The 23543-nt window shown below is 47.2% G+C and overlaps 1 protein-coding gene across 1 annotated transcript in view; it reads right to left on the reverse strand.

Moving 5' to 3' along the window:
* Window positions 1-1916: 1916 nt before the first annotated feature.
* LOC133344793 (ras-related protein M-Ras-like) overlaps window positions 1917-23543 on the reverse strand; it is a 33141-nt gene continuing 11514 nt past the window's right edge. Inside the window, exons 4-8 of the mRNA XM_061554968.1 lie at window positions 23090-23237; window positions 19974-20127; window positions 11746-11845; window positions 11048-11127; window positions 1917-10393 (exon numbers count right to left, since the gene is read on the reverse strand). Of these exons, the coding sequence (XP_061410952.1) occupies window positions 10294-10393; window positions 11048-11127; window positions 11746-11845; window positions 19974-20127; window positions 23090-23237 (582 nt within the window). The 3' untranslated portion in view covers window positions 1917-10293. The remainder of the gene's footprint in view (window positions 10394-11047; window positions 11128-11745; window positions 11846-19973; window positions 20128-23089; window positions 23238-23543) is intronic.

Genomic DNA, 23543 nt, shown 5'->3' on the forward strand with positions numbered 1-23543 from the left:
GAAGTAGATAAGCAAGCTAGGATTAAGCCGCCTTTTGTGATGCTGCTGGGTGGGTAAAATTCAAAGCAGGTAACTAAAGTAAAAAAGAAGCTAAACATGATAAGCAACGTGTGGTGATGTTGATGGTGGTGCGTGGAGCTGGGGGTAACAGACTGGTGATATGGATATGTTTAAGAAGATACATCTAAACTGGCTGTCTATCAGTAAACTGCACAGTAACTAAAGTTTAACTTGGTTAATTCATCTTTCCAATGATTGATCAATTTGAATCTAGCAATTTTGCTGTCACGGTTTCACCTGAAGACGGAAGCTTGTGTTGCCTCCGAAACGTCGTGATTTAATTTATTTGTTTTCTTTTTTAACCTACGTGACTTTACCGAAAAAAACAAAGAGTATGAATCCTTGCAGTCACGAAAGCTTCAAATCCGCATTGACCAGTGTGGTGAAGCATGGTCAAATAACCCCTACAAACCTGCATGGCGTCGGGAGGCCCTCATTCAGCAGTGGACTGACTCAAAAGGCTTTACGTGTACATTCTGTCCTGTGTGCTAATCCAAGTTCTCATCTGTTCCCGATGTTTTAAGATTCGTCGCCATTCACTCTCTCGATTAATCAGTGAATAGAACGCATATGAGAGGACGTCCCCCCGAACAAGATGGAGTGACGACATCAGTTCATGTGCAGGTGCAGGATGGATTTCTGCATCACGAGGTCACCAAAGGTGTTGTGGCAGATTGGAAAGGCCTTCTTCCAGCAGTTGATTATGGCTGATTACTCGAAAATTGCGGTTAAATGTTGTGCAATTGGCAGCAGAACACATGTTGTTTCGTGAAATTAAAATCCAAAATATCTGCAACAGGCGGACAACTTCCTATGGCTTTGTAGTCTATCAGTGTTCCGGAGACCACAGACTGGGAACCACTGCCCTAGACAATGTTATTTATATCTGCTGACATTGTTCTGCACCTCACATTTGGTTTGGTTCCGTTTCTTCCACTCTGTTACTTAATCCCCTAGCCTCCACCCGTTCCCTTTCCTCAAAAGAAAAGGACTTCAATACTTTGTTTAATTTATTAAATATATGCGTTGTTTAAAACGTTTAAATGAACCGCATTCTCATTGTTGTCGCTGTAGCTACGACCTAGTGGTCTGGTATGGGTTTTACAAAGTTCCTTCCAAGCAAGAACAATGCACAAAGCATTCGTCCACCTATTCACATTGATAATTTAAAGACAGTGTTGGATTTAAAAAAGTTTACATTACCATCCAAAAGGAAATCAACTGCAGGAAATGTCCGAGGAATATAATAATGTCGGGATCAAGATACATGTGTGCAAGACAAGAGTCATGTGGAAAAGGTTCCATAAACAATTGAAGATGTTTGGAGGTGGGACACAACTGGAATACATATCAGAAGTATCTACTGTACACGTGGAGGGCAGTTGTTGAAGACAGACCAGGATCCAAGTGAGAAAATAAAGTGGGGCTTCATCAGAGGAGGTGGGGAGTGTTTTTGGAAAATGTCACGTGGTAATGCATATTATATGCCATAACATGGATTAGAGACATGGACAATGACCAAGAAGATTGAGAAAAGTTGAAAAGTGTCTAAAGAAGCAGCTTCATGCTTGGCATTACAAAGAAACATAACTGGACTTGGACAACACGTGACTTGGACGTCACGTCACTAAAACAATCATTACCAAGGGTCGAATCATAAAAGCCTAGAAATGTTTTACTAAAAAAGTAAATGACCATTGAGATAAAGCAAGTCAATGGAGTAATTAGGTGTTTACATTGTATCCAAAGGACCAAAAATTTAATATGAATTTTGTGATTTATGCAATTAATTTATTTTCATGGTTCACTGTTGCTTAGATGTAAATAAATAAAAGAGACATGAAACAAGATTATTAGGTTTACAGTGAGACATTTAGTCTATTTTATTGACATCGTATGGCATGACAATACATAAACTATTACCGTACATCAAACGTACAAAAACAATTCACAAGCAGTGCATAACATAGGAAATATTTTATTTATTGTTATTGTTGTTGTTAAAAGCACATTTACCCACAAAGAAAAATGTACAAAGCATGGTGGTCATGCTTGCAAATGAGAAGTTAATGACAAATCCAAGAAACGACACAACATGCAGGATGAAAGCAAGAGCCAGCATAATGGCACACATCGTCATCAGCCAAGATCTATATACTGCAAGACGAAGGCATCCCCCAAGCAGACAACATCTCTCGCGATCTCACGATGCAATGGATCTCACAAGTTAAACTTAAGGCGGCAACTCATCACGCAGTTGTGGTGTTATTACTGAACATCATCGCTCACTGAGTCAACAATTTGATAGATACTCGTGCAGAGGGAGTCTGTCGGGGTCGTTGAGCTAATCACACTTTGCTGAGTGCACACCATGTGTGCTGTGAGCACAGCGAGGTTCTAGTGGTTCAGCAGCATCAGCTCAAATGATCACTTATGCATCGTGCAATAACTGCACAGAGCAATGCTCGGGAAAGGCAGCCTCAATGTTTGATTCAATGTGGATGTATATGCATTGTATGATGTAAAACGTGACATACATGATGGGCCAGAGTCAACGTTATTCGAGCCCGACAACCCCTTCCCCCCTTCCAAAAACAATCTTTACAAATATATATCAAAGCTAACGCACACAGTACTAGTTATTTTGGCTATGGGGATGGCACAAATGTGCTGTATTTTTTGGTCTTTTCTGCACTTTGTGAAACACCTTTGCTATGGCTTGAAGGCAAGGCCAGTGTGGCACACTGTATAAATGCCCCGGGGGTTAACGAGGGCTCTCTGCCATCATTAACCTCTCAATAATGCTGCCAAGGCAAACGCTCACTCCAAGTACGGTGGGCATGAGTGGGGAAATTAACATTTAAAGGACTAATTGACAATCTGACAAACTGCTGAGCAGTAAAAACATAAAATGTTATGAATTCCACAGAGAAGGCGCTTTTAGCTTCCTACACAAACTGTTGGATACTACACTATCAGCAGGTAGGCATCACACACAGAATACAGTTTTAACCCTCCGATGTATTTTCAGGCTGTACCGTATGTTGTGTGGCATATCTGACGTTTCATTCCCGTTGCTGAGAGCAACAGCTTTCGAAGTGGCTCTCAGCACGTGTAGAGAAATGTACCTGAACAAGCTCCCAACACATGGGGCGAAACGTCAGATAGCATGCCTAACAACAGATGGTACAACCCGAAAACGCACCGAGCTATGCAGCACAACTGCAAACACAACCCACACAGTTGGATTTTTTTTTTCCTCAGCGTAAAGCTTCGTCTTGAGGTACATTCATTCCCTAAGATTCTCACCTGGAAATGGGCGTGAGAAACCAAACTAATTCAGAATAGACGTTTATGCATTCGTGGGCAGAATACTGATCATTTAATTCTAGATTTGAAGCTTTCGTGACTGCAAGGATTCATATTCTTAGGTTTTTTCGGTAAAGTCACGTAGGTAAAACATAAAAATTAATAAAAGTAAAATAAAATAAAAAATAAAAACCATGCAAAAAAGATTTAACTACACTTATTTGGCCAATCTTATTTGACAGACAACTATTACAGGTTTACCATGTTTAGTTGTTTTCTCCTTTTCACAGGTTGAGTCACAAACCGTACCTCTCCATAACAAAGGCTCACCCTCTTAAGCCTCACCTTACCATATGAATAAAAAGTGTGCTGTACTTGGCCCTTCCCCCCTCTCCAACCATTATATAAACGGAGTGGTAGCTCCTGCAATCTCTCATTTACTTGATACAGCTGTCGTGGCTGTGACGGTTCCACCTGAAGACGGAGGCTTGTGTTGCTTCCGAAATGTCGTGAATTTTTTTATTTGTTTTATTATACTTTTATTAATTTTAATGTTTTACCTACGTGACTTTACCGAAAAAAACCTAAGAATACTGATCATTTTATAACCGTGGATGGTATTTTTTACCGAAATAATGTGTATATTTTTTAAATGTTGTGAAACACGCTCCATTAACAATTTGAAAGTGGAAATTAAATCTGTAAAGAAACACGAAAAAATACAACAATCTGCATGCTGTGATCAATGTGTGATCGAGTGGCATGTGTACAAATCAAACACAAACGCTTTGATTAAACTGTCATTCAAGGTCAATGCAATTACGTCTTTCCTAAAATCCTGTACATTAAAACACAGTGGGAAAAATAACACTGCTTTCTTATTAACAAGTAAAAACACGTATCAGAAAAGGAAAATTGTAGGATACAGCTGCTTAAATGAATCAAATATAAGAGAGTAAATTAATGGATCATGGAAACTTCCCGAAAAAAATTACATGCTTGTGGACACGATCACCAACAACAAACTTTCAAGATGGTGGCATCACCACCACCTATAGAAACAAACATTCGATTTAAGCTGGAAGAACCCAATGAGCGACAAAGCTCGTTTTCACAGGTGTCCACCTAATGTGAATAGCAGCAGTAAGAATGCAGTAGTAGATTGTGTGTAATGCACTGTGTGTTCTACTTGCAATTGTGAAGTCTTGGTAATGAGAAAAACACATATATTTTATCCCTAAGAATGTTAAGTGGAAGTTGGTTAAGCGGCTATAAAACCAACCCTGTAATTCTGTCCATGGGGTTATCAGCCAGGAATAACCTTTGAGATGCGGTAACATTTCGACAGTATACACATTAGATCCAAATCGTATTGTCCATTGCATTTTCTCCTTCTTGGGGTTAGAATAGGCAAAGGTCGAGCTCTAAAAGTGCTTGCTTATGTCACTGCTGACAGGATGGCCTCCTACTCTTACATGCTAACGAAACGTCGTGGTGGGAGTATCCACACTTTACCCCACTAAACGTAACCTGCTGATTAAATGTGGCATTCCTATTTATAGTAGAGTACATAAACGGTAGGGAGGACAGAGGTTGAGGGGGGTTAAGAAATGTGCCCATTGTTTGAACTGTCACTCCAAGAGATCAAAGAGAACCGGTGACCTCTGGATGGCTAGTCCAGTGTGATAACCATTGCACCAGGGGCAGTGTCCTGGGATAAGAATAGGAAGCACAACCCATCATTTCTCATTCATCAACGACACAATTAGTCATGTTCGTAGCTTTTGGATGTGTTTATGCAGTACAATACGTAGAGAGAATTTGAAATTTGTGAAGGCAAATATTATTAATTGAAAAACGTAGCTCTATAGCTTGTATCTAGCTTCGACAAGTTTGAAAAGCAGGATAGGAGGTGTTATTGAGTATTGGGAGAATACAAAACGTATGGTTTAAGCATGAGTTCGAAATTGATTCAAAGGTTTACGAAGAGAAGATGACCTAAAATAGCCAGATAATTACTTATAGAAATATAGTTGCGTACATTCGTCCACAATTAAATAGTCAAATACAACAGAGCAAACTTGACCCGCTCGTGGGCGGCTACACTCAGATTATATCCCATCCTGTGATGTGATCAGACTACAAAGCAGTCAAAAGTCACACTCGATCAAAAGGGACATTTAGAAAATACATCTTTCGCTAGAGTCCTGGCAGTCACAATAAGGTCAGCATGGCTGTCAATAGTGGCTTTTTAAAACTCACTTAAATAACAAATAGTGGTAAAGGTGCAGCCCTGCGAGTGCTTGCGGATGCCATTGATGGCAGAAGGGCCTCCACTAGAGAAAGCTCTACAGGCACTCTCTAGACATTATAGCGGCTTAGTCTTCCACGATGACCAATTACCCGGCCGACTGAATAACTGTGGTGTGTCCATTTATTTATACTGCTGGGTGGACAGATATGGAGGAATGAACAGCAATCAGCCACATTCATCACTGTATTTTCAAATTTACCAGAGTATGTGTGGCTGATAGGTCTCAGGAGAGGGTGGGGGGGGGGAGTTGCACACGATGGGTTTTCGCTGTGCCACCGCTGGCTGGTACAGCTCACTGGGAGGCTTTTCGGAAGAAAGGCGCAGTGAGATAATTCCTCTTCCCAGTTAGAATTGGAGCCTCTGGTTGCCAGAGATTATATTGCACAAGTGTGGCCAGCAGCAACGTGGCGCAATGTCAACACGAGGTGCTCGCAGCAACGGCTGTCGCAGAGCGAATACATGTCTGTACTTTGTGCGATAAAAGGAAAATATATAGCAGGCGACGTTTTGGGCAATGGCTCTTCTTCATAGCACGCGATAGCATAATGGCACCTTTTGTGCTTTCAAGAAGGGACATTGCCCGGAGCATCACCTGTCACATGTTTTATTCCTTTGTGCGCCACTGCCAACGCAGTATCACCAAATAATGTGTGTGTGTAGACAAGTGACATGAGGAATCACCCCCAGTGATGAGCTCGCATCTGGCTCCAATTCCAAATGGCTCACATGGCGCAGCATAAACAGACTGAGGGTGGGTTTCGGCAGATGCAACTCTCATGAAATAATGGGGCTTCTGCGCAAACGAACAATGTGCTTGTCAGGAGAAGCAAACCTTAGACCATCTCGTGAGATGCCCTGCAGCACCACAATGCACTCCTTAAGATTGGGAAATGCCAACATCAAAAACGGTGGCCTGTGCAGAATATTGGGAAAAGACTATCTAGGTTGGACAGGAGACACGACTAAGAAGAAGAGGTGCAAATGCCATTGCTGTTCCCAGACGCGCAAAACTGCCAAGTAATTGATTGCTCACACCACTATTGGCGAAAGGTCCTCCACTAGAGGGAGCTCCAGAGGGTATTAGGCCTCATCTTCCACGCCGTCTCGTGGCAAGTGGAAGCACGTGAATAGGACACCTATGGACCGGGCACCACTGTGCGCCATCGAGGAGGCACGACCGTGACGAGTAGCTACTAGTACCTCCTGGTCAGTGAAGCCACGTCCAGCGGCCAGGATAACAACTGCTCACAACTCAAAATTTGTTGAGAACATTATTTTAGAATGAAATGCTCATGGCGAAATGATATATAATCGATTAACATTGATTGTTAAGCTCACGATGCATGCAACTAAACGTATGCGTAAGTCATTGTTTTTTTAAAATATGTATATTGTAGTGGGTTCACGTGACCCCTGCAGCCACTAGAGGAAATGTTAATAATAAATCGATTCTTGAATTGTGGCCCGACATCAGGACAATCTGTTGAATTTCCAGGGGTGAAATGTTAAATCCCTGTGAGTTGCGCAATTGAACTCATACGTTGATGAAAATGTGAGCTGCTCGATAACAATAATTAACAGCTCAACACAAACTTACCTTGAACACGACTAACACTGTATTGGATTTTAGAAAAAAAATTTAAAAACAACCACTTATTCATAGCCACGCGGTGTAACAATGGCTGACATGTTAGTACAGCCTTGGGGAATGTTGCAGATTGTTAGATTATTCCAAACAAAATTTTTAATTGAACCTAGATACGAAATTTCGGAAGATCTAAAATTGTGTTTTGTCTTAGATCCGAAAGAATGTCACAGGACATGACATCACATATCATGTTACCTCCATTATTTTCCCTTCAAAAGTAGTGTCAATGTGATATCCGGGTAACCTCACTATTGTTATCACAAATACATGGTATATTGTAGCTTGTAAATTATCCGGAAATCAAAAAAGATCCGAAATTTTGACATTTTAAACCCAAACTCATCCCAAGTAGAGAGTCAAGTGTTTTTATGTTAACAGGATGAATACAACCCCACAGTTATTTAACAAGAGAGCTGGTGTTGAGGTTTCTGACACTGAGGCATGGTCTATACAATCAATTGTGAAACTGATCTCTCGATTAAACTGCCCAACCTCAGGGTAATGAGCGAACATGCAGATTTGGGGTATTACATCAACTTCATAATGGAAGGGTGAACCCATTAGTACGGAACTAATCGTTAATAAGGCAGATTGACGTCTCCCACTTCGCTTGTAATTTAACCATTGCATACTAATCAGCAGAACATGCGTACGTGCATCGTGGCATGTGCGTAATATATTGATTTGTGAATGTATGCTCTGAATACAATACACGAGTAAATATTCACCTCTCAATGATGCGATGAATTTTTTACAATTTGGGGTTGCGATTCCGTTCAGAATATGAATTATTATTCACAATGAATTTATAATATTTGTGTTGATCTCATTTTCTCTGTCTTGTTTGTACAGTTTTGCTCACTCCGTTGTAACATTAGCATTTCATTTGCAAATAATCAATTCTCGCATGCACAAATTTGCGTATGTATCATGTGAATAATTATATTCCATTAATTAATGCATTCTTTTCTTAGTACACAAAGACTCCCCGTATAGCCTTAACAGACTGTTGGGGCAAGGGCTGTTAGCGAGCACCTATGAAGGCCAGAACGACACACGAGGGGGTGGGTGGCCAGCACCACGCCCAGCCGCCTTTGTCTCCCCAGTGGCGATGTTTAGACATCGCACCAAGTACTCATTTAAGGCCAAGGCCCGGTTCAGATAACCGTCACTGATGTTGGCCGTGAGCGGGAATCGAACTCGGGTAGCCAGGTTCGTAGCGCAGCACGCTCACCGTTACACTACCACTCCCCCACAAGTACACACACACACCAATAGTACACACACACACGCCAATACAGTCTATTAGGTCACTTCATTGAAATGTTAATCTTTCCGTGTTTTAATCCATAAGCTATCTGCACCAGTTATAAACAAAAGCTAGCTTTTCCATAAATGGAATCATCCATTAACAGAAGTGCTCACATCTGGCCAAGACACTTTGGCCGAGGTTTTTTTTTCTATCACTGCTTCCAGTTAACATGTCTGTCATCTCTTTTGCTGCCCTATGGAGGGGGCATATAAAGTCACTTCCACGCAGATTTTCACAGCGACACGGCGACCGTGAGGTTCCAACTCAAGCCGTGGTGGCTGTGGTTATGTGACCTCCAAGGTCACTTGGGCAGAGATAAATTAGATGCGGGTGGCTGAAGAGACTCGGCGGCTCGTGACCGTGGCTCAAGCGGCATTCGATCAGCCTCTTCGACAAACGCGGAGCTCTTCAAACAGTGGGTGAATGGCGTAGGCTCCGTGTATTGAAATGTCATTGACTGAGCTCAGGCACACGGTTCAGGACTTTCATCCGAGGCAAGCCAAGCAGTTGATTTGCCGACCACGACTACAATTATAATCTCAGCAGCAAATGCACTATGCGGTCAACGAATTGCTAATGCACACAAATAATAAAATTCTATAACAAGAAGGTTTGCACAATATACATTTAGACATTTAAAACAGTCATGTGCACATCATACTTTCACAAATGTTTACGTATAAACATGCTGTGCTGCGGAGTATGACATATAGTTACTCTTATTTTTATTTAAAAAAAAGTATGGCAAGGTAAGAAACACGGATCATCTTGTTAGTGTTTAGAAAAGGCAGTTCGCCATAGAACGCACGGCAGACGAGTCCGACCCGCCGTGTTCTTGAAACCGCTACAGTGCGTCTGTTCGTCCAAACGACGTACAATGGGGCTCTGTGGAGGTGTCGTACAACCAAGCGTGTGGGAATTCTTGAATCGCATTTTTGTATTTTTCCTCACAATTTAGACACACCAAGCAGACCCATGCAATTCAACAATGTGCCCGTTTTACTGGGTGAATCGAAACCTCTCCACAGATTCCCACGGGAACAAACTTTAATCTCATCATGCCAACATTTGGCAGCTATTGTGCCGTGTTTGACTATTGTGGGTACAAAAGAGCATTCTGCTATTGATACCATGGCTTAATGTATCAAAAGAAGGCCTTCTCACAACACCAAGTGCAGAGGCATTTGGTAAACACGTGATTTAAGGGAAAGTGACATTTGCTGATACATCTGTAATTTATGGGCCAAAAATTGTGCACATTTTTTGTAATTATCATTAAAAATTCCACTTGACCTCCCTTGAGATGAAGGCTTACAGTTATTGAGCAGCAGCCAAGCGGTTTTGCACTGACGCTGGTGAGAAAGCCAAATGTGGCCATGCAGTCGTGCTGTAAACGGGGCCGTCCTGAGCAGGCCAACAAAAATCGTCGTGATCTCACCAACAAGTGTTTCGCTGCCCGGCGTCGTAAAAGCATAACTTGATTCGCATACCTGAGCATTCATTTGTTATGTGCAGACACAACGAGCTGGACACTCGTGCTCTTCTCAGCAGGCTGGGGGGGAGGAGGGGGAGGTTATTTGACGGCTGCTCGCTCCCCTGGTCGTGTTGTATAAATAATCGCGGGAACGCTTCTCCGCTTTGCGTGGTGCGTCACAGCAACACACAATTGAGCTTGGACTCTCGCGACCGTTCACGTCTCCATCGGTCTTTCTTTTTGTTCTTCTTCTTGTCTCGATCGGGAATCTGTTGCCTGTGGTAGTTGGAGCCGACACATGAAAACAAAAAAAACGTTAGAATTGCTGTCAAATTGTGTAAAACTGAAAATGGAGCAAATGGAAGAGTTTCTTAAAACATTAGGGTTCATCAACTCCACCATCAGTCAAGTGAAGGTATTTACCACCTAACTGTTCAGCCAGGTTGAAAGCAACAGCCAGGCAATACTCAATTAGAAATATTACTTACGCATTTCAATTAAAAGTTCACATTATTGATGAAGTTAAACTGAACCAATGGAATGACTGTCAAGAAAGGGATTGCGCATAATAGTCCATCCACCGGGGGAGATGGAGCGATGAAATCAGTTTGTGTGCAGGGGCTCAATGGATTATTACATCGTAGGATTCAGGGAGAGATGTTGACAGCTTGGGGAGGCCTCCATGCAGCAGTGGATGATGACGATGATGATGATATTGAAACTGAATTACAAAGGGGAGAGCCTTGCTTACATTTGACAAGTCAATGTCGGCTTTGTCAACAAAACCAAACCAAACCAAGCTCACTGTGAGACTTCCTGTCCAGGCAGACTTCCGTTATTTACAACAGTGCCGCCCTGAGCCTACAGTTTTGTATGCCGTAAGCAAAGCCCTTCTTGTGTAAATTATGTACAAAATCCCATGACATTTACCGTATCACCCGAACCAGCTCCTGGAAAGCCTTGTCGACGTTGAGCGGTGGATCCTTGGCGCTTGTCTCAATGTAGGGGATCTGCATGAGATGAGAATTCCACATCATGGGATTCTGTCAGCAGCGAGTCCAAAATACTCCAACAGGTGAACTCAACTAACACATGCAGCCACTCGCGTTGCCACCTGTGCTGATTTTCCGAGGATCTGCTAATTTGGAGGTAGCTGTCCTGCTAAATATGTAAGTCATCTTGGAATAAAAGACTCCAATTTTGTCAATTGCATAATAAGAAAAAACTCAATTCAATGCATTTACATGCAGTTTTCCCCTCCACTAGTATTGTGCGATATTCTTCTTCCCAGGATATGTCCTGTTTTTTTTGTATCACAGAGGTGGCAGCCCATGGAGCCACAAGGGAATTGCTCATGCTCCAGAAAGTCTGTGTATACCCTCAACAAGGTGTTAATTTATTTAGACAAAAAAACATTATACTCAACAATTCTCAAACATTTAAATGCAGTCGCGGATTGACAAAGGGCCCAATATTATAACTAGGACGCAACTCGAGCAGTGTTTGCATTTATTTTCCACGGCATGACTTAATTTATCCTGTGTCCTATGTGATTGTGGGGCCATGCACACTACACAACCATTCGCCCTCTCCACCCTAACAAAGCGGCAGGAGAGTGGTAAACTTACACTGTACTTGGCAGCCATCTCCTGGCCTTGCTCAGAGGAGATCTTGCGAAGATGCATCAAATCCACCTTGTTCGCCACCAGAATCATGGGGAAGGAGTCTCTGTGTAATCATGGGCAACAACAGCCAAGTCAGAGGGCTAATTGACGAGCTGCGTGGTCAGGAATAAATGTTAGTCGCAGGTGAGAGACTGTATTTACAATGAGCAAAACCGCTACTTGGCTTGGTTGAGGCCGTATGCAGAGGTCTTCGCGGATCAATTCAATCTGACCCCAGCTGTGATTTACATTAATCTCTCCTATATTCTCACTTTTATTCCACGAAGCAGAGAATAAGAGAGGTGTTTTTCTTTCCCTCACAATTTAACCTTGACATTGACGCATGTGAAATGGAAGGGAGAGAGACAAGTTTGCATATAAAGCAGCATATTAGTTGCACAACACTGGATGTGTCATCGGATAGATGGGTGTGCTGTCTAGCCATACAATTAACAAAGATAAAAACTAAATTATAATTATTCCGATTTTGCTGATATATCTATCTTTGCATGCATCTGTAACCCATGGCTACAATATAGGTCGGAGCAACTTTAAGTATGTTTAGTGCAGGTGTAGGGGTTATTACGGGAGAAACGGCGGACAACAAACACAGGGTTGTCGGCACTCACATACACGGGTGGTCACACCGACGTCCGCATCAGTTATTGCCCACGCCCCAGCCCTCGGAGGCGATCCCTATAAAAGGTGGAACCCAAAGAGCTCGAGTTCAGTTCGACACGAAGCTGACCAGTGAAGATCCAAGACTCGGAGATTAGGCCCTGGGACTCCCCGGTCTCGCCGTCCTTATAAGGGCCGAGCCGGGTAAGCCAGTGGCGCGGCCCAGGAGCTTCCAGACCGCTGCCCTTGTCAGGGCAAGGCTGGTTAGCTGGTGCCGAGATCTGTGCTTGCCAGGGCCAGATCAGTCAGCCTCCCGTAGCCCAGTAGAGGAGGACTGGGGGACAGGACAGAGGGCTTAGTACTAGGGTGGGTTTCCCATAGTACGGGTGAAGGGGCCGATACCCCTTCAACTATTGTATCTGTCCCGGAGTTAATAAACAGTGTGTCTCAACTTCGACATCGTCTCCTCCGATACTTACTACATCTGGTGTTAGAAGTGGTCCAAGCATGGATACGAGACGGAAGACTCGTGCCCAAGACCCAGGAGAGGATGACGACGAGGGAGGGGCAGTGCAAGACATCGCCTCCGACGTACCTGCACAACTGCTGCCGGCTCCGACATCGGCGGGGTCGTCGGAGAGGGCCGGGACGTCGACTGACGAGTTGGCGTTGGCTCACACGCGGCTGGCGGAGCTCTTGTATGCAGCGGCCGCTATGCTCGAACAAATAACTCGCCTGGGGCCGGGAGGAGCGACGCGGCGGGAAGATGGACAACGCCCGCCAGAAACTCCCGCCTTTACAACAGCGGGGCGACTCGAAATTCCCGCCTCACAGACAGTAGGGGCGGAGGGAGGAGTCCCAGCTCGTCACGTGGGGGACGGTGCCCAGCCAGCAGCCGCCACGTCATCGGCGGAGGCGGGTCGCGGTGGCGGCCTATCAGGGGTTGCGACGTCACCACCAGCGGACGCCAGCACCGACCAAGCCCCGACCAACACGTCACTGACGGCGCGACACCCATTAGAGTCCGCCATTACTCATACTGTACGGGGACGCGCTACGGATGCTGCAAGAGGATCGGAGACGGAGCCGGCATTCCAGCAACGCCTGCCGGCCCTGCAGGTATTTGTTGCAAGCGACGGCGATTGGGGGGGGTTCCAGCGCCGGTTCTTGGCCCACCAAGAGATGGCAGGCTGGTCGGACAACGAGGCGCTGTGTGCTCTCCCGGCGTTATTGGACGGCGACGCCCTGGGCACCCTCACTGCTGCACCCAAGTCGGCACGCTCCACCATTCAGTCGGCGCTGCAGCTGCTGGCCACCGTTTATGGGCCGCCCTCTGACTGTCGCCAGCTCTTCTATGAGCGGCAGAAGGGTGACAAGGAATCGCCACTCGCTTATCGCACGGCCCTGCTGTCATTGGCGAAAGACGCTTTCCCGCGTATGGATGAAGAGGGGATCGATGCGATGGTGGCCGAGAAAATTTTGCTGCTGGCTGACGATCTGGACTTCACCATCTTAGCGCAGGACGATGCGGATATGTCATCACTGCGGGCTGCAAGGCACATTCACGCCAATCTCATCTCCCAGCGGAGGAAGGCGAACAAAGCAGCTGCACGACACACCGTGGCGGCGACCTCTTCCGGAATGGAGGGAGCCTTCGCTGCGGATCGTTCTGCAGGATGGCGATCTGCCGAGCGTCCAGCTCGGGACGTCCCAAGCCACCGAGACCAGCCCAAGTCCTCTGGAACGCTCGTCGTCTGCTATAATTGTGGCCTCCGGGGCCACGTGGCGTCCGGATGCCGGGCTCCTCGACAGCGCGGTGCGAGACCTGGAGCTGCGGACGGCCCTCCTCACAAGCCTTCGCAACATCCTCGGGCAAGTCATGGCACCCCACATGTTCGGCCTGCACACACACCCACTTTCCTATCACATGGTCAGACACACAATTCTCGGGGGTTGGGTGCTGGTGCGTCGGGTCGCGGCATGTCGGGGAGGGCGCTCCAACCGGGCCAATGGTCCGAGTTGGCTCACCGAGTTGTGGCTGCATCGGCGGGGTCGTCCGTTGTCGCGGGACATATTGACGGGGTGGAGGTACGGTTATTGGTCGATACGGGAGCTTCGGCAACTATCATTTTGGATTTGATTTATAATATCCTGCCCGTTCAGAGTCGCCCGTTGCTCCCTGTCGATATACCGTTTTACGCTGCAAATGGGGGCTCGTTGGGTATTATCGGTCAAATTCGAGCGCAAATTTCGATAGGGGACATTAAACTATCTGGGCCGGTGTTCGTCTCTTCCTCGCTGGCTATTCCGTGCCTGTTGGGGACAGACTTTTTGGCCAAATTGCCCATCAAAATTCTGATTGACCAGCAATGCATCGAGCTTCCATCAGGCCGACGTATGACGTTTCTACCTGCCACCCCTGCCTTGCGTGTTGCCTGTGCTACGGTACAGGCGCTTGTTGCTCGGACGGTGCGTGTACCCCCGGGGGCACAGATGTTGGTACCCCTGCGCTTGCGTCGTCCGTTCGATAAAGGGGTCTCTGACCGAGGCGTTATTTTGGGACCATCTAGAGCCGGGGTGTGTGGGCCAGATCTGGTAACGGCCCAGACTATTGTTAAAGGGGATGGGGACCCGTTTATCGCGGTCCTCAATGTCGGGACACGGACAGCAGTGGTTTCGCAAGGTACCGTGTTCGCACATGCGGTTCCGGTACCTGCGGAAACGCCGATCGTTGGCCAGGTGGCCACCGATTCTCAAACGCGATTAGCCTCAGACGCTGACGAGGGTTGGCTGGATGCGTTGTGTGCTGAGTCACCTGACCTGTCCGACGCACAACGTGCTAAATTACGCGCCTTATTGCGAGAATTTTCCGACGTCTTCAGTAAACATAAATACGATATCGGATGTACCGAATTGCTACGCCACCATATTGACACCGGTGACAACGCTCCTATCCGCCAGAATCCTTTTCGGTTAAGTCCCGCCGAAAAGGATCATGTCAAATCGGCTGTAGATGACATGTTGAAATCGGACATCATTTCTCCCTCAACCAGCCCTTGGGGTGCACCCATAGTGTTGGTTAAAAAGCACGACGGGTCCCTAAGGTTCTGCGTTGATTTCCGGCGATTAAATAAGATCTCGGTGGCCGATGCTTATCCGCTTCCTCGAATGGACGAATCGCTGGATGCCCTCGCGGGATCGCGATTCTTTTCCACTTTGGATTTGCTCTCAGGATTTTGGCAACTTCCCTTGGACGACGAATCTAGACCCAAAACTGCTTTCCGAACGCCGCACGGCCTCTTCCAATTCAATCGCTTACCCATGGGATTACACTCTGCTCCCGCGACGTTCCAGCGCCTGATGGAATTGGTCCTCGCTGGCTTGCAATGGGAGGTGTGTTTGATTTACCTGGATGACGTTATCGTATTCAGTAAGACGTTCGAGGAACACCTTGATAGGCTTCGGGCCGTCTTTCTCAAGATGCGCGCTGCAAATTTGAAGTTCAAGCCACAAAAGTGCCACTTGCTGCGCGAATCTGTTAAATATTTGGGTCACATCGTCGGCCGGTCAGGTATCTCAACCGATCCCGCCAAAACGCGTTGTGTCAGCTCCTGGCCTACCCCAACCTCGGTGGGGGAGGTTAGAAGCTTCATCGGCTTTGCTTCATATTACCGTCGGTTTGTTGCGGACTTTGCTTCCATCGCTAAGCCACTACATGCCTTGACGTCAAAAGGGGTCAAATTTCATTGGGGAGCGGTGGAGAACGCCGCTTTTGTCTCTCTTCGGGATGCCCTGGTGGGGGCCCCGCCGTTAAGCTACCCCGATTTTTCCATGCCGTTCGTGCTCGACACGGACGCGAGCAATACCGGGATTGGAGGCGTGCTGTCACAAATTGTGGGTGGCGTGGAGCGCGTTGTGGCTTATGGTAGTAGAGTACTGTCCCCGGCCGAGCAGCGGTACTGCGTCACCCGCCGCGAACTGTTGGCTATCGTGTTCTTTATCCAACAGTACCGGCCATATCTGTACGGCCGGCATTTCACCGTCCGTACAGATCATGCGGCGTTGCAGTATGCCCTACGAATTAACCAGCCATCGGGGCAGTTGTCCCGATGGCTCGAGATCATGCAGGATTTCGATTTTGAAACAACTTACCGGAAGGGGATTCGCCACACCAATGCCGATGCCCTATCACGCCTGCCGATCGCCCCGGATTGCACTTGTTTCTTGGGTTCGGGCCGTTGCAAATCGGCAAGTGACGGTCAGGATCGGGTTCTTGCGGCCGCAGTTGATACTCCTTCGGACGCTGGTCCTATTTCGGGGGGTGGGAGTGATTCCCTACTTGGCTTGTCGAGTGCTGAGTGGGGCCGCCTCCAAATGGAGGATGCGACCCTCCTGGCACTACGACGTCGCGCGGAAGGATCGGGTCCAGGGAAGTCGGGCGTTGACTCATGGGGGTGGTGCCAAGGCGTACTCATGCATTGGGACGGGACGATCCGCCGTCACAGGCTGGTGGTGCCTTCCACGTTGAGGGGTAGGGCTGTATGGGCTGCTCATGAACGGCTCCTGCACCTGGGTACCCTCAAAACACTTGCCACGCTCCAGCTTAATTACTTTTGGCCGGGCATGGCAAGAGACGTGGACGATCTGCTGCGGTCCTGTACCCAGTGTGCACAACGGAAGCCGCCGGCGAAGGGAGCCAGTCCACCGCTCCAGTCCATTTCGGTCACCCGGGTTAACGAGCTGGTCGCCCTTGATATTTTGGGACCGTTTCCTTCCACGCCGAGGGGTAATAAGTACCTGCTGGTTGGCGTGGAATATTTCACGCGATGGCCTATGGCTTGGCCCCTCGCCAACCAGTCCGCAGCGGCCGTTGCGGAGGCTTTTGTTCAGGGCTACGTCCTCGACAAGGGCGCTCCGGAACGGTTGTTGACCGATCAGGGAAAGAATTTCACTAGTACCCTTCTACACGAGGTATGTGGCCTTCTGGGTACAAAGAAAGTTCGTACCTCGCCTTACCATCCACAGACGGATGGGATGGTGGAACGCTTGCATAGGACTCTTACGTCCATGCTATCCCACCAGGTATCTGAGTCCCAAAACGATTGGGATCTACGGATCGGGGGAGTCCTGGCGGCATACAGGATGGCTCCTCACGCGGCGACCGGTTTCTCGCCATTTTTTTTGATGTATGGTCGCGAGGTTGACCCGCCTGTCGCGACTCAGCTGGCGATTGCCGCGCCTCATGCTAAGTCAAAAATCGCCGACCATGTTAAATTCAACATCCTTCGCTTGGCGGAGGCACGGCAGGCGGCCATGCAAAACTCTGACTCCCGCCAGAAACAAAACGAGAGGTTGCGGTCGCGCCGGACTCACACGCACGAATGGCACCCGGGCGACCGAGCATGGTTGCACTGCCCCCAGGTGCCATTGGCCACCTCGGCTAAGTTGTTGCGACCATGGAGGGGCCCCGTTGAAATTGTGCAGGTTGTACGGCCTCAATGTGTGCGCATTAAGTGGGGGAAGCGTCGGTGGTTTGTACACCCTTCACGGTTAAAGCCATTTTTTGCTCCACACGCTTCCTCCCACGTAAATGGCCGAACATGTGGGGAGTCCTCTGACTCCGGGGGGGCGGGATCGATGCCAGCCTCTGATCCACTAATGACTGTCCCGTCTTCAGGAGCCCCAGGACTGAAGCCCTCTGGGCTGCCAGCCTCCCCCGTGGGGGGCGGCGCTGGCACGTCCGGGAAACCGGACGACCAGGCACCTGCTGATGCGACACCTGCCACCGACTCTACCAAGCCGGCCCCTTGTGACGGGCCCGCTGCACGGACTCGCGCCAAGACGCGCCGGTTGTTATGATTAGCTTTCCGCGCGTGTTCCGTTGCTGCGGAACCCGCTCATTGTATATATGTTTTTTTGTTGTATGTGTGTGTAATAACGATGACCACGCTATCTGCTTGTTGCTTGCTGTCCATGTAAGTGTGTGCGTGTGTTGGGAATGGACGGAAAGTCTGCTGTGGTTGCTGAGTTTCAAAGGGAGTGTGTGCGCTGCTGCGTGGAGTTGTTATCTTGATGCTATAGTTAATTATTAACGTGGGAGCGTCGGGTACCCTGTGCTGTACCATCTCGTGGGTTACCGTGCGCGAGGGGCTTAATTGACAAAAAAAAGAGAAGAAAAAAAAATGTTTTTTTTTGGGGCTGTATTGTGCTGCGAGGTGCGGTGTGCGATGCGGTCGTTGCATGAGAGAGAATAATTGTGTTGTGGTTGCAAAGTTGCGACGGGATTGAGGGTGTGTTGGTCGCCTGCAGATTTGCTTGCTATTGTGCTTCAATGTACGCGTGTGATCGCGATATGCTGATTGCATGTGCTGTTATACCGTTCTGTATATGTATTGCGGTTCTGCGTGGGTTTTTTTTGTTATATAGGGAACCATCGGTTGATGTTACGCTTGTTCTTGTTATTGTTACTGTTACGAGGCACACGTGTATTGACGGTGTTAATCTTTATTCTTGGGGGTTGAGGGATTGTTGCAGCCGGGACGGCTGCGAGCTGTACAGGGGGGGGTGATGTAGGGGTTATTACGGGAGAAACGGCGGACAACAAACACAGGGTTGTCGGCACTCACATACACGGGTGGTCACACCGACGTCCGCATCAGTTATTGCCCACGCCCCAGCCCTCGGAGGCGATCCCTATAAAAGGTGGAACCCAAAGAGCTCGAGTTCAGTTCGACACGAAGCTGACCAGTGAAGATCCAAGACTCGGAGATTAGGCCCTGGGACTCCCCGGTCTCGCCGTCCTTATAAGGGCCGAGCCGGGTAAGCCAGTGGCGCGGCCCAGGAGCTTCCAGACCGCTGCCCTTGTCAGGGCAAGGCTGGTTAGCTGGTGCCGAGATCTGTGCTTGCCAGGGCCAGATCAGTCAGCCTCCCGTAGCCCAGTAGAGGAGGACTGGGGGACAGGACAGAGGGCTTAGTACTAGGGTGGGTTTCCCATAGTACGGGTGAAGGGGCCGATACCCCTTCAACTATTGTATCTGTCCCGGAGTTAATAAACAGTGTGTCTCAACTTCGACATCGTCTCCTCCGATACTTACTACACAGGCAGCAACAGCTAAGATACATATAACAATGGGGCCAATAGGTCCTATGGTTTAAGGTAATCCTAAATAATATTACTGATGATTATAATCTCCATAAAGCACTCACTTGAAAACATTAGAGATTTGTATTGACAGCACAGAATGTTGTATGCAGTCACTTGCCATTGCTTCATTAATACAGCGGCAGGGTCAGAAGGCTCAGGGTTTGAGTTGTGTAACCAGGAATAAATGCGACTCGCTTCAGTGCGTTGTGGATTATTTTGAACAACAAATACATTTTAATGAAACATTCTCCACCCAACCTCCATCCCACTGGTGTTGCATGGGTGGCATGGAACCTGGTGCAAGGAATTAATTGAGGCCCCCCCCACCACCTCTGTCCAGTGGCGTAGCTATCACTCGATAGCTACGCCACTGCCCCAATCCATAGCAACAACCGGGGTGCTGCCTCTACCCTGTGTGCTGTGCCCACACCTGTCCTTGACGCGCAGTATGAGCTGGTGGAAGCGTTCCACGTGCTCGAAGCTCGCCTTGTCCGTCACCGAGTAGACGATGAGGAAGCCATCGCCTGTGCGCATGTACTGCTCCCGCATGGCACTGAACTCCTCCTGCCCGGCCGTGTCCAGCACTACACAGCCATGCAAGCACGGGGGGGGGGGGGGGGCAATCGGGGTAGGATTAGGGGTCAGCCCGAAAGTTGGGAAAGCCCACCAGTAGCGTCGATAGATACGGATGTGGACACTGACAGGGGGGACTTGTTATCATAGACTTTAGTTATTATTTTTTATCTTCAGCTTTGAAATATCCACTGTTGGATGAAGGCATTCCCCAAAATGCTTTCATCTCTCATAGTCTCGCGAAGCAATAATCCATTTCGATTCTGCCAAAAAGCTCCATCTCTGCGGTGAATGTGTGTTCATTCCCTTGGTAGTTTCAAACACTGGCCATTTTCCTTTTCGTGATGTATCCTGCCCCAAGGCAACCTACTTTTCTTAACAGTTAATATGATGCTTTGTAACTTTCATATGTTATATAACCTTAGTGTGCCTGTTTCTGTTTCTCAGTGCAATTCGAAGTGTGCACCTCCCCATATGATTATTTGTGTACTTTTAAGTTTTTGATCCATTTTCTTTGGCAATGACCATGTTTCTCATAAGTAAATACGTAAATGTCCACATACATTCAATGTCATAACTGGTTGTTGCGAGTAACGTTCATGAACGACATTCATTATATCAGCACTAGAAATCTGGCGATGCAAATTGTTTATTCGTTTGGTTTTCATCCTGCCTGGATTAGGTGTTGGTTGCCAGATACACATCGTGTATCTGGCATTTGTGGACATGTGGTTGACTTAAGGATCCACACGCGTCATTCACGGTCAGGCGTGGAGCTGAGGAGCGAAGCTCAATGGTGCCATTCCTGGGTGGTGCGCTCCAACAACGCTGCTCTTTATCTACGAGCGGCATCGCGTGGGCAGGTGCAGCTCTCTTAATTTCTCACGCTGCGAGGTCAAGTAAAGTCATCGCTTTTTTGAAGGGGGCATGGGAAAATTTGTTGTCTACATTTATTTATATTATTTGCAGCGTGCTGGCAATCGCACCGACAGCTGTGCTGAAATTGGCAGGGATCAGGGGCTCCCATGGCCGAGCTGCAGCAAGCGGCAGCTGCTGCTTTCTGTGTCATCTTTCCCTGCGCCATCGCTGGCTGTGGCACATATATGTGCTCCATATACCACAGCGATGCAACATTCGCTGCAGCCAACAGGCGCACTCCGGCATCAAACAAAAGTGCATACATTGCTGTGCTGTTGATCCTTAACGAGGGCAAAATGAGTACCGTACAGCACGGCTGTGTGTGTGATCATATCGCCTCAAAAAATGTATGGTTATGAACCCGGTAGTAAAATGAGATTTGATTTTACAAGGCCACCTACTGGCACTATGTGTGATTAGTATTTAGAGGTGGAATGATTGACCCCCCCATACCCCAGACAATTGCATGAATTGTCACAATTCATGGTCGCGTTTCAATAAAATGTAACATTGTTTGTACATCATTGCATTGTTAATGCCTTTCGTGATTGCATGGGTGACGTACACCCATTACATACAGCAAATTATTCTTACACACGTGAATTAACGCATGTATGACAAAGTTAAGAATCAATATCAATTGATGATTTGTTCTACTTCTATTGGCTTTGGAATCCCAAGATCCCTTGTGAGCCTTATAACTCTTCTGTACAGTGTAAAATAAACGCAATCATACATTTTAGGTTTTTAAAGTTTGTCTTGCCATGTATTTGTAGTTATATGCGAAATGGAAAAATTACGTACGTTAATTATACAGACGGTGCTATTTATATGCACCGCGACAATAGTGTGACATGGAACATCCTGCTATTGTGGCAGAAGCCTGGTTGCCTTAAGCTGCTGGCACGAGAAACAAAAAAAACTATGCAGCAACTTCAAGGACGCCCCATTGTGTTTGGCGAGATGAGGCAACGCATTTTCACCGGTTACAGACTGAAGGTGTTCTGGGAAAGGCATGGGTCAAACGTCACTGAGACTGCATTCCCTTCCGTAAATGTCAGTTTTAAATTTTAAATGATTTGAACGGATTGAATGATTGCTTAATTTAGACGCGCGCGTGAACCCACTGAGACGCAACATGTATTTTTTAACAGTGTCACACGCATCACTGCTGTGGAAGAGCTGCGAATAAATGAAAATAACCACAACACCACTGGGAATGAATGCAGCGATATCACAGTGAGATTAGTGAGCATTAAAATAGACCCAATTTGTAAGTTTTGTGTGACCAGGAGATGTTCAGTGTAATCCCCTGGTATGTGTGGGGTTTTTTCCAGGTTCTCCAATTTCCTCCTACATACCAAACACGCATTAATGATATTGGCCAAATATTCCAATGGAAGATCCTCCTGAAACAGTCTTTGAGACTCATTGAGGTTTTTCTGGATAAATAAATGGCAAATTAAAATTAATAGCTATTATAAAAACAAATTGATTCCTTTAATGGAAATAGAAACATTAAATATTCATAATTTCGATTTGAGTAAAAAGCCCAGAAAGATTAATGCAACAACATGGGCAGATAAAGGTCAGGTAAAGGAGGAACATGCTCAGGAATTTGAGACATGGAGGGGACATAACAGGACCAATATTCAGGTAATTCATGTGAGCGGTGGTGCAGTTGCTTGTGCAATTTGCTATGAACCTGGTCACCTGAATTTTGATTCCCGATCATGGCCAGCATCAGTGGTGAATGAGATGTGAACCATTTGCTTGGCATCTTCTGGACCAACCAATATTGACCAGTATGATAAAGTATGGTCAAACAATCCCTATGACCAAGCCAGGATGGGGAGCCCATCATCTGGCAGAGAATTCACACACAGCTATAAATTATTACTGATAATAATCAACATGAAAGGACTGCATATTGTCTCACTTGCTAGTTAAAAAATTTCTCACTACGGATGCTGTATTGGATTATGCACGCAGCGGTCACGCTATGGTGATGGACATCTACGTGGGAGGCTGCGTGGGTGAGTGGGCTGGATGTACCGTCCAGGATGGCCCACTGGCCGTCGATCTCCGTGTGCTTGATGTACGAGTCCTCGATGGTGGGGTCGTAGTCCACTACGAAGATCTTCTGGAAGAACTGGATGGTGAGGGCGCTCTTCCCGACACCGCCATCACCCACCACCACCACCTCCGAGAAGGCGACAGCAACACGTGACATGTAACCAACTCTAGCGCCACGTGCACTCGCACGATCAATGTTAAGCTATCAAGTGTACAGGTGGTGCAGTTGCAACAGTGCCCACGTGCCGGAGGGGCCCAGGTGCTGGGCTATGAGGAGGAGGGGGAATTTGGACAGGGGGCTCCACTTTATTCCTTCCACCAAGGCTCATGCCAAGCACGCCGCGCTGTTGCGCATGATAATGAGGCGTACGGTACTATTTATAGATGGTTTATGTTATAATGTAAATGTGTTTTATGGAACCGCATATCAACA

Source organism: Lethenteron reissneri, chromosome 20, assembly GCF_015708825.2.
Source record: "Lethenteron reissneri isolate LAM-NWPU_2019-01 chromosome 20, ASM1570882v1, whole genome shotgun sequence".
Lineage (NCBI taxonomy): Eukaryota > Metazoa > Chordata > Hyperoartia > Petromyzontiformes > Petromyzontidae > Lethenteron > Lethenteron reissneri.